The sequence below is a fragment of the Micropterus salmoides genome, unplaced genomic scaffold, assembly GCF_014851395.1.
Source record: "Micropterus salmoides isolate LMB-PRFRI ecotype aquatic unplaced genomic scaffold, ASM1485139v1 Ms_hic_scaffold_3, whole genome shotgun sequence".
In the NCBI taxonomy this organism is placed as follows: Eukaryota; Metazoa; Chordata; class Actinopteri; order Centrarchiformes; family Centrarchidae; genus Micropterus; species Micropterus salmoides.
The window spans coordinates 40,360,260-40,377,222 of record NW_024042261.1 but is presented as its reverse complement, the minus strand read 5'-3'; the positions used below and the strand labels follow the sequence as shown (position 1 = coordinate 40,377,222).

Below are 16,963 nucleotides of genomic sequence, written 5' to 3'. Positions count from 1 at the left end.
AGCGAAGGTAGTTTGAGATCGGTGGTGTACACCTGGAGAGGATGGCAGTCTGTCACAGGGCTGGTACATAGACTGACACCTGCAAGAGTGTTTCGTTAGTCCACAGGTATCTCTGAAGATTCTCAGTCATCCAGGTCATAGTTATCCAACGAACGTTAAAGTCAAGGGTAACTGGACTTGGTTGAAGACACTGGAAGACGTTTCGTCCCTCATCCAAAGGACTTCTTCAGTTCTGACTGACTGGCAGGGAAACTCAGCGGGTGTAGATGGTTTGTGTTGTCGGCATCTCAGGTTAAATCGTAGATGAACATCTACACCAGGGTGGAGAAGCCGTCATTGAAAAGGGGAGGGGGTCTACGCCACCACTTATCCCCCACTTACAATGCTGTCCTTTCATCACTTCCCAGGAAACTCAACAAACGTAACCTATTGGCCTCAGGTGAAGATACCAACGATGGTCGTTCAGTCTCGGCCTCAGGTGAAGATACCAACGATGGTCGTTCAGTCTTGGCCACAGGTAGTCTTAACGACTGTAACGACTGTCGTCACAGCAACAAGGAACACTAACGAACCAGCGGTATCGATGACCCGGGCCAACGACCCCACTGAGGTTAAATAGCTGAGTTTCCCTGCCAGTCAGTCAGAACTGAAGAAGTCCTTTGGATGAGGGACGAAACGTCTTCCAGTATCTTCAACCAAGTCCAATTGCCCTGGACTTTAACCTTCGTTGGATAGTCCACAGGTAGCGTCGGCAGGACAGCCTCGACACGTTTTCCAAATCTGCGTGTTGACGGGGCCTTTATGGAGCCTCGTCAACCCCCTGCTGTGAGAGGGTCACGGCTCCCGAGCTCCTCGCCGCACCTCGGACGTCATTATTGTAATCAGACACGTTTAATGTTTTCCTGTGTGGTCGAATAGTCAACAAAGCATTCAAGAAAGACATTTATTATGTCATTTCAACTCAAATTAATAATATAGGCTATTTAAATAAAACATTGTTTCTCTCAGGCCTAAAGACATCAAGTCAAAAACTAAAACATGACAAGACAACCCCCAGTGACTTTTTCCAAGTAGCTTCGACCAAGCAGTCCAAAACTTAAAGATTAAGAAAACTTTGAGAATTTGAGAAGCTGGAGTTGGATCATTTGAACCATGGAGTAAATTAGTACCCGAAGTACAAGGCAGGAATAAATATGACTGATTCAGATCCTTTCCTGTTTATAAATACCAGTGCACTGAGCTAAAATCATCAGACCGTAAGAACCACAAATAAGGGCCCCTGATTGAAACTGAAAACCTGGTTGGCTAGTGAAAGAGCGCCACTGAAGTTTGGACATTAACTTTTACCTTGGCCAACTTCCTCCACTCGGTAGTTGAAGCTGACAGGAGGACAAATATTCATCACTTCCACTCCTCCGTCCTCCACCATCAACACCACCTCTCATCCTCTCCCATTTCAAGTCGATTAACATAATAAAAGCCCCCCAACACCAAGCACATCACAGAAGGCATCCACACATACTGACGAGGCTGACACAGGGATACACTGATATTCCCCCCCCATGCACACACACGCGCACACTCTCTAATTAATTTCTAATTTATTTTTTTTTAAACACTGTTTTTGTGTACCAGTGAGTTTCTAGTTCAGCTGTCGCGACGTTGCTTTTACTGGCCCCGGGGCCATCGGGCCACCGTTACTGTCGAGCCCTGTATTAACTGGGATGCTAATTTTGGCTAGCGTAAAAACAGACTTGAAACAGAATATATACTTTCTGAAAAAATGAACAGCTGGCTCCTAACGAGCTTTTTCAACAGCGCCGGTTAAATTACATTTATTCATTTAGCTGACTTGATTTTATCCAAAGCGACTTACAATTGCTGGACATGTCAGAGGTCGCACGCCTCTGGAGCAACGATGGGTTAAGTGTCTTGCTCAGGGACACATTGGTGGATGGGTCACAGCGCCCTAAAGCTCTGCATGGAATAATGTTCCTTATTTTGGTATCGGCTTTATGTTTCGGCCTCCCTGCTCTCTAAATGTCGGCATCAGGACTCGTATTCCTGTAAAGATGAATCAAAGCTTTTCTTTTTGACCTGTAACCTTTTTCTATGTCGGTACACTTGAGTTTCTGTACATTCGTCTTCTTTAACCTTTGCTCCACCTCTGATCTTTATTAAACCCCCCCATCACACTCGTGTTCACACCCGCACGTGTGAAAGCGTCAGCGCGTCATCACAGCAGGACTGTGGCAGATGGTTTCTGCTTCCTGCTTCAGCACGCCGCTATGAACTCTGGGGTATTGAGTCCCCTGGGACCGGAGTGTGCTAGCTTCAGCGTGTGTGTTTAGAGAGCGACATGGACAGCGTGTGTATATCTCGCACTTGTGCTCCTATTTGCAGTAATGAGCCCGCGGCCCCATGGGAAGCTGAGTCTTTATTGTCATTACTAGTCATTAGCGCGTTGACAGCTGGAGGCGTTATTAGCAGGACCCGGCTATCTAACTTATCAGCGTCATCCTCAGCAGGCCGTGTCTCAGCCTTATTGATGAGTTTGGAGGCTGCAGGTCAAACCAGGTGACTCCTCTGATCCTCACACTGATAACTTTGATCACCTGATCCTCGTGTCGCCATCCAGACCAATCGCATCTCATTCAGCTTCGCTCCAAAAGTAAAATGTCTGTGAGCTTCTTGTACGTTTTGTTGCAGCTTTGTTTGTGGGTTGTTAGATTTGACGCCAGCAGCGGTTACTGTGCATGTTCATAGTTTATAATAGTATAATATCATTTTAAAAAACTGCGTAATGTTCGACTTCACACAAACTTGAACGGTCTACAGAGTAGGGGTGTCACAAATTCTTGTGACACCCCTACTCTGTAGACCGTTCGATACCCCGTTAACCAGCATGATGCCAATATTCTGAAAACGTGACGGTACTTGGGATCCAGCACGTGGAGGAAGCTACGCCGTCATGTAGGGAAATTGGGTGTAGTTGGTTTAATATTGGCTGTTGCCTTCAGCAGCTCCCAGTTTTGGGATCAGTTGGAGAGCTAATTCAGGCAAACGTTTCACAGTTTGATCACCTGAAAATCACCACAGATGACGATGCTAAGAACTGAATGTCTGTCCAATTCATAGTTTTCAGTCACGTGACATGCGCAGTGACCTGGAGGGCAAAACAACAGACCAACACCGCGACTCCATTGTTTTCATTGGAAATTTCATCTTGGCCGAAACTGAATAAAATGAGAAAATTTGCCGAATACTGAACAAGTACATTCACAATTATGCCATTTTTGCCCCCATTGCATAAATTAAAGAGTGATTCCCACAGGATGTGCAGAGACTGTGGTTGGTGGGTCCGGGGCCCCGAAAGGCTCCGGTAAAGTAAATCGCATGTGTCCGTTTACTTTTAATGGGGAGATGCAACATGTTTTATACTTTCTGTGAATATAATCCAGTTAATCTTATTTCCATCCTGTACAGACGCCTTATTTTGAAAACCGGCCGTTGTCACATGTGTTTCCTCCTCGCGCTAAATCCATCCAGTCCGACCCGGTTTGATAATAATGCCGTATGTGGTTTTGAAACTGAAGAAGCAGTTTGTCTTTGGACGTGAGGTTATTTGGGGCGCTGTCTTTACTTTTGATGTCAAGAAAGGAAGAAATCAGGTCACGTTAGGTTACTGCTGCTGAAATTAAAACAGTTTCACGTCTGTGTGAAGAGGAAGATGTAAAAATATATATAGTAAATAATTCTTCTTCTCTACTTGACTTCTCACCTTCAGCGTGGCGTGGCTGTTCATCCAGACACGCTTATTGAGCCCTTCAGATGTTATCAGCTGTTAGGGGTGGCGTCTCCCCAGGGAGTTGTAGTTTTTATGACCCATTAAGACTACAGCTGAAATGTGTTGTCTCATCCTTTGTAGTTTTATTGTTGAGCATATCGTCCTGTATATTTTCCTTAATTTCTCTTAGATCAGAGAAGTTTTAACCTGAACATGTGGAAGTGTTATTTGTCTTTTATTTGAAGATGATTTCTGAAAGGTTGGGTGACTGTCACTGTGGCCTTTCTTTCAGACCCTCCAGTCGTCCAACAGTTGAAAAGAACCTTCAAATACTTCAAGGACTACAGACAGGTGAGTGGCCTTCAGACATCCTGAACCTGACGTGATGCGTTCATGCACTATTCTGTCATCAACCCAAACCAGAACAATAAATCAATTAATCAGAAAGTATCAGGGCTGTAGCTACTTCTGGGGACACGTCTTCAGGTTTGTCTTTTTCCTGGAAATTTGGCAACTGACGAGTGGTTGCATATTTTATTAAGGTTCATATCAATATCGTTTAATATTTGACACTTTTGGGCCCTAAAAAACTGATTTAATCAGTTTAATTTAATCCATTGCAGAAGGAAGGGATTTGTACTTTTCTTGTTTGTTTGCATGCATTTCTTGTATAAATGTACGATAAGTACACAGACAGATTTTTATATATTAATACATACATGAATTACTTTATCACTTTAACAAGCATTTTCAGGAGGAGGTAGGAAGCTAAAAGCTTAAAGACCACTCTTAAAGACTCGAGGCAAGATGCATAGCAGGATCACGTTAGCTTTTACGCTAGAAATTCAAACTAAAATAAAATTGCTGAATCAAACTGAACGGGAAAAAAACCCAAATTAATATCATTGATATTATTGGTGTCTTTAAAATGATCTGAAGGGGTTCTTTTGACAAACGAACCTCCAGTAATTGCTGTAACCGCTTTCTTCACCCACGTCGGCAGAGATTTTCTTATCCTTTATACTTTTGTTACAGATGATTCACAGAAAAACCCTAATCACCCCAATCAAATAGAAATCACATTGTTGCCGGATGGAAAACTGTACCTCCTAAATAAACTGTCCTCACCACAAACATCTCAGTGTAATGTGAGATTTCTGCAGATTATAGTTTGGGAGTTTCCCTCCAGCGCGTTCAGCGAAGCTGTGGTGTAAAGTTTTTATGAATGCATCATCTTCTCTATGAGCGACAGCTTCAGGATCTGTAGTGTAGAAACATCTTTAAATGGGCATATCCCAGCTTCCTGTTTGGGCTTTTCAGGGGCAGTAGGAGCTCATTCTGGCTCCTGTAAACACAAACTTATGTCTACTGTCTCTGTAGAATAAATCCGGGGCATTTCCTGATGCATATCAGCAGGACTTCCCTGAATTTTCTCAGACTTGTCGACTTCCTCGTCTGACTCTGGATGCTGTTGTGAAATGTGTTCACGGTTAATGTGCTGGCACGGTGTGACCTGTTGTCTCTGTGTCCCCGCGTGTTGGTCCCCTGTTGATGATGTCACGGTCAGATGATCATCGAGCCGACGAGCCCGAAGCTGCTGCCCGACCCCCTGAAGGAGCCGTACTACCAGCCTCCCTACACTCTGGTGCTGGAGCTCACCGACGTCCTGCTGCACCCGGAGTGGTCGGTACGTCTCTCCACACTCCCCCTGCTCCGCTGATGCTTTAAAGTAGAAAACCATCAAATATGAGGTTTCTACTTTATTCTCCCTTATTAAAAACCAGCTAGCTATCAATCTATATAGTGAAACCTGCACGCTTACCTCCATTCAATTCATGTCAAACAACAATATTGCCAAAGCTTAAAATATAATAAGAACAATTCATTTCATACAGTTCATTAAATAAAGTCAATAAAACAGTAAAAGTAAATAAATAAAAAATACATGTATATATTAAAAATAAAAATACAAATAAAGTCAAAACCGTAAAAGTGTTTGTGTTTAAAAAAAAAAAAATAATAAAAAAAGACATGTATATATTAAAAATACTAATAAAGTCAAAACGGTAAAAGTGTGTTAAATAAAATAAAATAAATTAATTCTAATAAAATAAAAATTTGGATGGATGGCAACGATGAGTTGTCATTATTACAAGCAAACCTTCTTCCACCTCGTTTCTCTCCCTTCTCACTCCTGCTCTGCACTTCTTTACTCCTCCTCTGATGCTCTTCTGCAGTCCTTCCCCAGACACGAGATACAGAGAATATCAGTTTAACTTTAAATACAGAATGTTATTGTCATAGATGTGAAGGAAGAGGAGGGGAGGTGAATTTGGGGGTTAATGTCTTTTTTGGGAGAGGTGGAGAAAATGGAGAGTGTGTTGGAGGTGTGTCCCACCACCTGTCGAGAGAGAGACACACACACACACACACACACACACACACACACACACTCACACTCCGTCCACCTGCCTGACAGGTGTGCAGAGCCTTAACTGGCGCCTGTTCAAACAGACCCAGGAGTACCTTCACCTGCCGTACCACTTGAACCTTACTTCCTGTCCCAGAAACGCTCAATACTGAACCGGCTTCAGAAGAAATGGTTCAAATTAGTCACATAGACAGAAAAACATGAGAAAGTAGGGTCCAGTTCCCTTTTAAGGCTTAAAGTTATGCATAATTGAGGACGTGGCCGTTTTGAGCGACAGGTGGGTGCCCTCTCAGGTGGTTCAGCAACCAGGCTTCATTCAGTGCAAAGGTCACGACCTCTGAGCGTCTGACCATAACGAAGCAACAGCTGTCCTGCTGCTACGTTTACAGATAGTCCTGCTCCATGAAGCTGTGGACGCGCTGTTTTACGTGCGTCGTACATGATACCAGCACACGTTGTTGATTCCAGCTGCAGTAAGATAATAAATACAGTGCTTACTCTGTGTTTTTACTGACTTGTGAGCCACGTCAAAGTTACGTTTTCTTTCTAACGGACGGAAGGTATGATGATAATAATAATGGAAGGTATTATTATATTAACGGTTGTCTCCCTAACGAGGCCAGTTACACGAGAGACAGAACTCGCTGGAAGTTCAGTGAACTAGTGTCTCCAAGCTAAACCTGTCTTATTATTCCCTGTGACATCATTTAAAGGGTAAGAGTTTTGGCGTCTAGCGGTGAGGTTGTGAATTCAGTAAAACCATATGTTATTGTGACTTGGCCACTGAGTGTGTAACATTGTCACTGTTTCTGCACCACAGTCCATTAGGGCTGCAGCTAACGATGATTTCGGTACTCAAGCCTTCTGCAGATTATTTAATCGATGCATCGTTTAAGAAGTACTTTTGCTTGGCGGCAAAGTTGCTGTTATCTTGTCTGTGGTCCGCTGGCAGAACACCGGGTGCTTTCCGATCAGGTGCCGTCGTGCTATTGCGCTAACGTTAGGCCACATAAATTTCGTTTTACGGTGAACGGACTGCGACATTACAGAGTTGTTTATTTTAGCTTGAAATAAAGACTTTGGACACTTTGTTCTTCGTCCCTCACTATTTTCTCAGTTACATGGATTAAACAAAGAACTTGCATCGATGCATATACATATATTATACAAACATTGACGAGGGAAACGCATTAATTCTCTCTGATTATGGACCCTCGCCAAAACTGCCCGCCAACAATAATATCTGGCCCGCATAATCCCTTCCTCTTTAGTGGTTTCAAAGTAAAAGGTTTTTGCGGCAATGCTTTATTTCGAGTTGAATTGAGAGCTTTTACTTTACTAAGTAAAAAAATTCTGAAGGACATTCTGAGAGTCTGGAGCCTGCTTGACAAAGAGCCATCGCGCTGGGATTGATGGATGCGGATCAAACACCAGAACACACACACACTGCAGCGCGTCTTAAACTGCCACTCAGTAAAATCAAATATTAAGTCTTATTCTCACCATCTAATGGAGAAAAATTGCTCCGATGCAAAACTTATTTGCCGACCCCTGCTGTATATTATTACTACTTCTTCCTCTTGGAACGTAGTGATGAGCGTCTACACTGCCAGAATTCTACAAGAAGAAGAAGAAGAACGCAATGACGAAACGCGGTCTCATTCTGCATCTGAGGAAATAACTTTATTATATATTATTGTGTGTTTCCAGTTGTCGACAGGTTGGCGTTTCAAGAAACGTCCGGGCATCGACTACCTGTTCCAGCAGCTCGCACCGCTCTACGAGATCGTCATCTTCACGGCAGAGACCGGCATGGTGAGAGCCTGTTTATCACTTATTCTCACAATGCTGTTTGATCAGATCTGCTGCCTGAGGAGACGCACAGTTTAACAGTCGTGTCACGCTGCTGACATTTTATGTTCTGCTTGGACAGCTGCCATCACGTGTGTTTCAGCTGCAGCCCCACAGCAGGGAACATCCGATTGCCTGCTCGGTCCAACACGTTACCGTTTCCCAAAGAAATTAAACTGAGCAGAACCAGTGGTGTTGCAGTTTTATTTAATGTGATTTAGACAACAAAAAACAGGGTGCAACAGCTAGCCTGCTTCAGTTCAGAGGCAACCGGCACCTCTAAAGCTCGAGCTTTCAGCTGCTTCTCAAGTCAAAGAAGCTGAAACCAGAGAATAGTTTGTGTTTTTGTTTGAATTTGACTCAAAACTAAAAAATAGTCAGTTGGTTAAATTGAATTAATAGAATTTAACAGTGTGTTTTGGCTGAAGCTGATGGTTATTTTGCCTTCCTTTGCTGTGTGTGTGTCCAGACGGCGTATCCTCTGATCGACAGCATCGACCCTCAGGGTTTCGTCATGTATCGTCTCTTCAGAGATGCAACACGCTACATGGAGGGGCATCATGTCAAGGTACAGCCCTGGTTTTCTGTTGCTTTAGAAGAAGAGATCTGCTACACAACGTTGGACCTCCTGGCTCGCTGCTTTTCAGCCCAGAGTTAAAACTCTGTTACAAAAAAACCTCAACACAACCTGAAATCACCAGTCTGAAACATACAGAATAACCTGGTTCCAACTCAAACTTAGAGGATTTGTTTGTTTACAATGCAGAAGAATAATGAGCGCGAGCGTTGTTCAGTGTGAAATGCCAGTGATAGTCCAACCTCTTTGGAGCAGGTAAGTGGCGTCGGGTGAACACAGAGAAAAGACACCGAGCGGATTACAAGACAAAAGCTGAGGCAGTTCATAGAATTAGAAATACAGAGAATGGGCATCACATGTCAAATATCAAAGCACTGAAAATTATTTCAAAAAAGGAATAAGGAAGTGCACCAGGTGTGTGACAACGTCATGGACCCTTTGTTTTTAACAGAAAACTGTAAACTCGTGAGAGGCGACTTGTTGTGTTGAAGACGCCACTGGAAGTGTTGGGGAGAGGAGTTTGTTGTTGTACGTCAGGAAAGAAAAGTCTTGCTGGCAACTCCTCTACGTACAAAACAAACTCGTCTCGTCTTCCTGCAACAACCCGCCTCTCATGACAAACCGTTTTAGTGGACGTAATTGGGGCAGTGGATCAGACACGTGCCTTCGGTGTGAGAGACCCGGGTTCAATCTGACCCGTCCACCAATGTGTCCCTGAGCAAGACACTTAACCCCTCGTTGCTCCAGAGGCGTGCGACCTCTGACATGTACAGCAGCTGTAAGTCGCTTTGGAAAACAGCGTCAGCTAAATGAATAAATGTAAATGTAATTTTGATGGGTGAAATTGCTCCGAACAGATACGCTGGTTTGCAGCGTCTGGCTGAAGCGTCTACTGCACAGATTCCAAACCTTTTTACCTTCTAGTCATTTCAACACCAATATATGTGGTGATAATAAACACTTGTAGGGGCTCAGCCTGACCTCAGCTCACCTTTCTGCCCGACTGGAAGGCCAAACTCTGAACTGTCTGTTAACTAAAACTTTGTACGACAACATTGTATTTTCTCATGAAGAACGTGTGTGTAAAGAAATCCAGAGCTGCACAGTCGATTCCAAAGGTGATATTTGGTAAAGAAACTTGATGAAACACCAGTTACACAGACAGGCAGCACGCCGCTGCATTAACCCCCGAGTCTGCTCTAGATAGCTGCCTTCTGCTGCTGCCAGTGATTCCCCTCCTCCCCTCTGTCTCCCTTTCAGGCCTCATTAACCTCCTGCCTCCTTCCCTCTCCCCCCTCTTCCTCTCATCTCACCCCTGCCTTCCTTCTCTCCTCTTATTTCCTTCACTTCATGTCTCTCTTCCCTCCCTCTTCACCTCCTCCTCCTCCTCCTCCTTCTGTCTCCCTCCAACTGTCATCTCTTGTGTTTTATTGACGAACAGGCTGGAGGTTGTAAGGAGCTGGTTAACCTACTTCCCAGAGAGAAGACACACTTATCATCTCATCTCCATAACGCCAAGACAGACCCGAGTGCAACAGATGCTAAGAGAGAGTTATTAAATGCAAATCCATATGCTGAGGGAGAGTTTAAATGCTACTTATGTCAAGAGAAAGTTTGGAAATGAAATGAAAGATGTTGTTTATTAAATCCACTGATGTGCATTTTCTGCCATCTGTGCTTTTAATTCAAACACGGTCGAATGTAGAGCAGTGAACAGGAGGAGCGTGGGGATTGAACCACCAGCCTCTAAATAAATATTTCACCATTTATTCTTAGATCCTAGAACTTTACTAGTGGAGGCAGACTGTTCAGTGTAATTAATGTATCGCACACATGTTGCCGTTTATGTCAGCTGATGAAAAACAGAAAGGATTTTTTGGGGCTGTAACGCCGTACAAACAGAAGTAATTAAGAGTCCTCCTCTGATTTATTATTGCGCTCCTGACTCAAGGTCAGACTCTCGATGGACAGTTTGAAAACAAAAGGGATCAGATGTGACTTGATAGCGCAGGTTAATGCAGCCTGTAGTACCGGAGGCTGCAGTTTCAGGACCGCAATCTTAGGACTGGCTCTGCGTTTGATAGACCCTTGTTTACAGCCCCCCGAAGCCCGTTACCCTAACCATCACAGGGTGTGTGCCTACACCTATGTTATCCTTTATGTGCGTGTCGACCGGTTAACCCTGCAGCCAACAATCACGGGGGGGTTTCCCGATCAGAGGCTGGTCTATTGGCCTAAACGATCCTGTAGTTTTTACAGGCACACTAAGAAACCCGCAGCAGCCATTAAGAGCGAGCTGCCCGGGACACCGTAACTCTGCTGGTATCGGGTCCAGCTGCACCTGCACAGTGCCGTGGATAAACCCTGGAGTGTTGGTCAGGAAGTTATCGTTCTCATTATTCTCATACAGGCAGACGACCGTAACATGCCTCCAAATGACTGTAGTTAGACGTGACAGAAATGTTGATGACCAATGATCATAACCAGCTGAACGTGCATCATTAATTCCTCCTAAGCCACGGCGAGCAGACCCTTCCTCACCCTCTCATAAACCTGCCCAACATGCAGCTATTGTCTGCTGCCCTGCATCTGAGCGTCGGCTGCAGGCCTGACATGGATCAGACGTCTTATTGTTTGTTGGCTGTTGCCCAGGATAAGAAACGCAAACACAACAGTTGGATTAACTGTCTTCCTTCAAACTTTGTTGTTTTTATTCCAGGACCTGCTGTCCACGCAGGGTTTACCGTCGGGACACACAGTGTGATTCATAACGTCCGCTGACGGGGGAGAAGGTGTCGCCCTCATGTTTAGTTTATAAAGTCAAAAACTGCAGAGTTCAGGAGACGATGACAAAAGGATTTATTGATGAATGATCCCTTAACCTGCACAACACAAGGAAGAGAAAGCATGGTTCTTTTTTAAGTATTTACTTACCAAACAAATAAACTTGAAATAATTTTGGCCTATTCTTAATCACTCAGTTTATGATGATTCTTCCCTTTTTGACTGTGATGAGCGACAGGGGTTTCTTTCCTCTGCTGGTCGTTGGTGCGGCGTCTGCTCTTCACAGCAGTAGATGTCATTTCTATTTCTAGTCTCCGAACAGAGGCTGCAGCCACAGATGGCTCCTGCCAATAACATCGCAGAGCAGATTTGACGAGCGGCATTTCCATACAAAGACAGAGGAGTGTGGCGCAGTGGAAGTTGACAGGCCGGGGGTGTAAATGAGCGTTAACCACGGTCCTCCATAAAACATCACTGATTTGCGTGTAGTGAGAAAGGCTTTTTTTACGTTTACAGTGTTTGAATAAACAATAAATAAATACATTTAACAAGGAGGAGAGAGCAGCTCAGTCCTGCTTTCAGAAGGATCTGCAGGGGAATCTGGTCTACGTCAGAGACCAGCAGCTGGTCCACTGCTGTCGAGGCTACCTGTACACAGGTGCACCTTCACAGACTGGAAGCATCTGTTTATAACAGCTCCTTTTACTTTCGCCTGGGCTTTATGAAAACGTAAAGTATAAGGGGTAACCGCCATTGTTGCTACGTTGCTTGTTGTGATTGGCTGAAACTTATCGAATGACAGAAGATAATGGACCCTGGGAGCAAATAAAATAAATGTTGTATTTCAGCAGAGTGAAATTAACACCGTCAGTTGTTCTGACATGTAAATAAATTACCCTAAAAATGAAACGCCTCCATCGATTTAGTCATTCACACAAAAAGTTGTATATTTGTTTGTCTGAACCTTTTCGGCCCGTGACCCTTAAAACAGGTATGAACCCCCCCCCACACCCCCGCGAGTGATCCTATGAACCCGGCTGGTCGAAACCATTTAAAGTGAAAACGGGGGTGAATGAACCTAAATGTCGGTATTGTGCAGCTGTGAGTTCAGACACTTCAGCTTCACACACACTGAAGGAAGACGGATGCCTTTTATTCATTGGGTTGTGAGGAGGATGCACCAATGTGTCCGCTGGGGTTTCCACGCACGCACGCACGCACGCACGCCCTCTCCATCTGTTTCTCTCACACACACACCAACAGTCACCAGCTGGAGCTCCCAGAGAAAGTGTTTTTGTGTGTGTTTGTGGGTTGTACTTTGAATATTAAAGATCATCAATGTAATAAAGTTACTTGATTAGGCCCTAAAAAGGTCAACAGGGTCCTGCAGCTTATGTTGGGTAACAAAACCAAAGGGTCTTTTTAGTTTGTGATACTATAATAATTATCTGAAGCTCAATAAAAAGACACGAGAGCGCACTGGCATCCCACTTTAATCTCTGCGTAGTATCTCTAACATGTGGACCTCTGTGTCTCGTCTGTTCAGGACGTGTCGTGTCTGAACCGGGACACCAGCAAGGTGATCGTGGTGGACTGTAAACGGGAGGCGTTCAGCCTGCAGCCCTTCAACGGCATGGCTCTGAAGAAATGGGACGGAAACTCGGAGGACCGGACGCTCTATGACCTCGCCAACTTCCTCAAGAGTAAGACGCCCAACGAGAGACGTTCAGGGGTCCATCTTTCTTTTCTTTCCTGTGTTTTCAGTAGTTGTTGCGTTTTAAACAAAGGATCAAAGTTTTTGCTTTCTGTCTGAAGTACAGACACGAGTCTGGACCAGCTCCTCTAAAGCTCACTAACTTCTAGTTTGTTTAGTCTGTACACAAACAGAAAGCTTCTCAACTCACCTCAGATAGAAAGGAAATGAGTGCATTTTGTCTTCTGTCTTTAAGGTGAACTACATTGGGCCTCATTCATGAAACCTTAGCCGTATTTCGACCAAAAGTACCCGGGACTCTCTTTTCAAGGACCTAAAAGGTTCCTTCAGCCCTCCGTTGTGTGCGTTTCCGCCGCGGTCTAAGGACCTGAGAAGATCAGGCAGATTAGCCAGCAGCTGTGGGCTGGAGGCCCGCACGCCGTACACAGCGACGCACAGGCATCATTATTTGTAACCACAATCCACGAGCAACATTTATAAATATATAAATGAAATAATGAAAAACTTCAGGCTGTGCTTGACCATTAAAATCAGCTTTTTAATGTGGGAGTTTAATGTAGAGACGCACGATAAAGTTCCTTACAAATTTAAAAACAAACTGCGTAAAACCATCAGGTTCTTAAAAGAACTCCAGCACAGAGAAGGTCATTAAAATATAACTACATCTCTCGTCCCGCACAATACACGTCGCCAACCAACGCGTTCTCACTCCCAGGTCGTCACTTTTGGACGCGTCATCACTGGGCGGAGCCCCTTAGCGTCACAGTCCAACGCACTAGGGGAAGGCCCTGTAGGTCATTTCTGAACGCTAAAGTTAGGTGTAGGATATTTGATGGAAAAGTCAGAGTATGGTGGTGGACGGGTGGACGAGTGGACGGGTGGGCCAGAAACCGGACGCTTCAACAAGGAGAATGATGTTCGTTTCCAACGTAAAACAAAAAGACAGGAATGTTTTTATAGAAGTTACGCAAGTAACGTGACTTAACTTACGTGGGGTTGGAGAAGGTGGTGAAGGCGCAGTGGATCAGACACTTGCCTTCGATGTGAGAGACCCGGGTTCAATTCCCCACTGTGACACGTCCACCGATGTGCCCCTGATTAAGACACTTAACCCCTCGTTGCTCCAGAGGCGTGCGACCTCTGACATGTACAGCAATTGTAAGTCGCTTTGGACCAAAACTAAATGAATAAATCTATTTATTTAATTTACGGAAGTAGTTATTTTAACCCAAACCATTATCTTTTCCTAAACCTTATTAAGTAGTTTTTGAAAGTCTAACCGGACAGTGCAGATTTATTCGTGCTAACTTGACTACATGTGCAAAAACAGCGCCAAAGGGGATCCGGGGCGGTAAAAAGTGACCCCAGGGGTTTTTGACAGACTGTCCATATGTGACGCAAACGCGATCAAAACATTTGTCGTCTCTCGTCGTTGACTTTTCTGAAATAAGGTCCCACGGAAGGGGAGGGGCTTAGGCTCTGGTTTCTTGTGATATTGACCTTTAACTGTTAGTTTGCATACGGCAAAAAGGGCGATTTTGGTTTGTTGGAACAATCATCCAACAATTGTGAACAATCCTGGTTCACTACGGTCCGCATCTGTTTTTCTGAACATATTTAAGAGTGAAACGAACCTTCGTGAATGAGGCCCACTGAGTTTTCTGGTAATGAGAGTGAAAGTCACTGTTGGACCTCCTGCTCTCTGTCAGCCATCGCTCTGAGCGGGGTGGAGGACGTGCGTTCAGTGTTGGAGAACTACGCTCTGGAGGAGGACCCCATCGAGGCCTTCAAACGCAGACAGGCTCAGCTGGCACTGGTAGGAGGACAAATCAAACGCACCCTGCTTTTGTTTTGTCTGGATGTTCTTAGATTTGACTGGTTTGATGTCCGTTTCTCAGGAGGAGGAGCAGCGTCTGGCCGAGCTCTCCCAGCAGAAGAAGCAGGGAGTCTCTCTCGGCTCCATCGCCATGCGTTTCTGGCGCTCCAAACAGCAGTGAGCCCCGCCCCCTCTTACACTTCCACCAATCGCAGCCAGGATGTCCATCTGCGTTGAGGTGAGGCGCCAGAGGAGGGGGTGGGTGGGGGGATGGGGGGGCGGAGACCTGCGGACTGTAGCCGAGCGGTCGCCGCCGTCACAAGCAACCAATCATGTCTCGGTGGGAGGGTCTACGGTGCTGGAACACTGGCCGGCCTCTGCACCAATGAGAGAGGCACTTCCTGGTTTTGGGGGGCGGGGCTTCGGGGCCCCCTCCCTGGATCATCTTGGTGTCACCTGAAATGTATCAAGCTGCTTGATTGGTTAAAACAAGCGACAGAGAGAGACGCTTAGGGTCACGTTAAACTCTTGTTGTTGGCGGTTGGAGGCTGTTCTGAGATCAGCGCTGCTATCGCCACTCCAGCGCTGGTCGGCGCCGCCGCTCACAGGATCTGACCTGAGATCAGCAGAGCTCTGTCCTGTACCACACCTTCAGAATGTGTATTTTATTTCCTATTCCTGTGTGTGTGTGTGTGTCGCGAACTGTGCTGATGGCTGCTGGAGACGATGTTAAAGTAATAAATATTGTTTATAATAAAAAAAAAAAATTCTTAGGAGTCTATTCAGTATGTGCGGCGGCGACTGCGGCGTGGACGTGCAATCGCCCCTGGCTTGTGGCCGCAATGAAAACTGGCAGCTGAGCCCAGTGGTGGAGAGAGGAAATGAAGAATTAAACCACTTTCTTTCCTCCTGATAACATTTACACACCAGATAAAATCTGCAAATCCTCTAAAAAGACTCAACAACATGTCAGTGTGACTTCCTGTCTGTGGCTCCTTCTGAAGACGTGAGTCTCTTCACATATAACACACGTGTATAATTGCATAGGAGGTCTGTTTTTTTTACAATTCTTTTTGTGAGATTTCTAGTCCATCTTAATTCTCTTATCCTTGGCTCTCCCTCCCCGGAGAGACCAACCATCCGGACAGAGAACCCATGACGGAGAGGACGGTGTTTCAGGCTCAGCTGCTGTTCTTCATGTGCTCGTTAAAGACTCTGTGACTCACGTTGATGTGAACTCACCATCGACATTCTCAATAAAGGAAGGAAACAAACATGTTGTGTCGACTTTATTGACTTTATATTGCTTTGTTAAACGGTTTTGAACACAGCTAGCTGCTGCAAAAGTAGATTTTCCCTCTGTGTCCTAAACTCAGCATTGTTTGACTGGAGTTTGGTCCTCATATCAAAGTAGAAAACCATGGAATGTTATATAAATAATCTGAATTGCTTTTATGGCTGTAAAGTTACCTCTTTCCTTAAGTTAATTTCCCCCTTTTAAACTGAATTTCCACTCGTTTAGATTTTCTAAAAACGACCACATTTTAAAATATTCTCTCACTCAAACCATCCTGTTCTGTACAGAAGTCCAAATAATGTTCAACAAACAACGCCTTTAATGGCTGAAGATCCTTGAGTCTCGCTTAGAATCCGATATATCACAGCGTCTTAGCTTCTGTAAGTAATCTTACCTCTGTGGGGCGTACAGAAGGAAAGAGAGAGACCACTGTAAAGAATCTGTTTACCTCTCCAGGCTCCAGGTTTAAAGGGAACATGTGAGTCCTCCTGTATATGTTTAATCTATGGGAAAACAAAAGATGGAAACCGCAGGAATCTTTAACATTCTTGGATTTAAAGCAGAAACCCAGCGGTGCCTTGAACCTGTAAATCTGTTTTTCTTTGGTCTCCCCTCTGTTGGATTCCTGCTTCACCACCACCGCCCGTCTTTAAATCCTGTGAAGGTGTCGGGACAATTATCGCCTCCGAAATGCCGCGATCCCCCG

The 16,963-nt window shown here is 44.8% G+C and overlaps 1 protein-coding gene across 1 annotated transcript in view; it reads left to right on the top strand.

Annotated features, from left to right (window-relative positions):
* timm50 (translocase of inner mitochondrial membrane 50 homolog (S. cerevisiae)) overlaps positions 1-16,234 on the top strand; it is a 40,241-nt gene extending 24,007 nt beyond the window's left edge. Inside the window, exons 5-11 of the mRNA XM_038693453.1 lie at positions 4,080-4,138; positions 5,355-5,474; positions 7,929-8,033; positions 8,539-8,637; positions 12,977-13,133; positions 14,854-14,960; positions 15,043-16,234. Coding sequence (XP_038549381.1) covers positions 4,080-4,138; positions 5,355-5,474; positions 7,929-8,033; positions 8,539-8,637; positions 12,977-13,133; positions 14,854-14,960; positions 15,043-15,141 — 746 coding nt within the window. The 3' untranslated portion in view covers positions 15,142-16,234. The remainder of the gene's footprint in view (positions 1-4,079; positions 4,139-5,354; positions 5,475-7,928; positions 8,034-8,538; positions 8,638-12,976; positions 13,134-14,853; positions 14,961-15,042) is intronic.
* Positions 16,235-16,963: the final 729 nt, after the last annotated feature.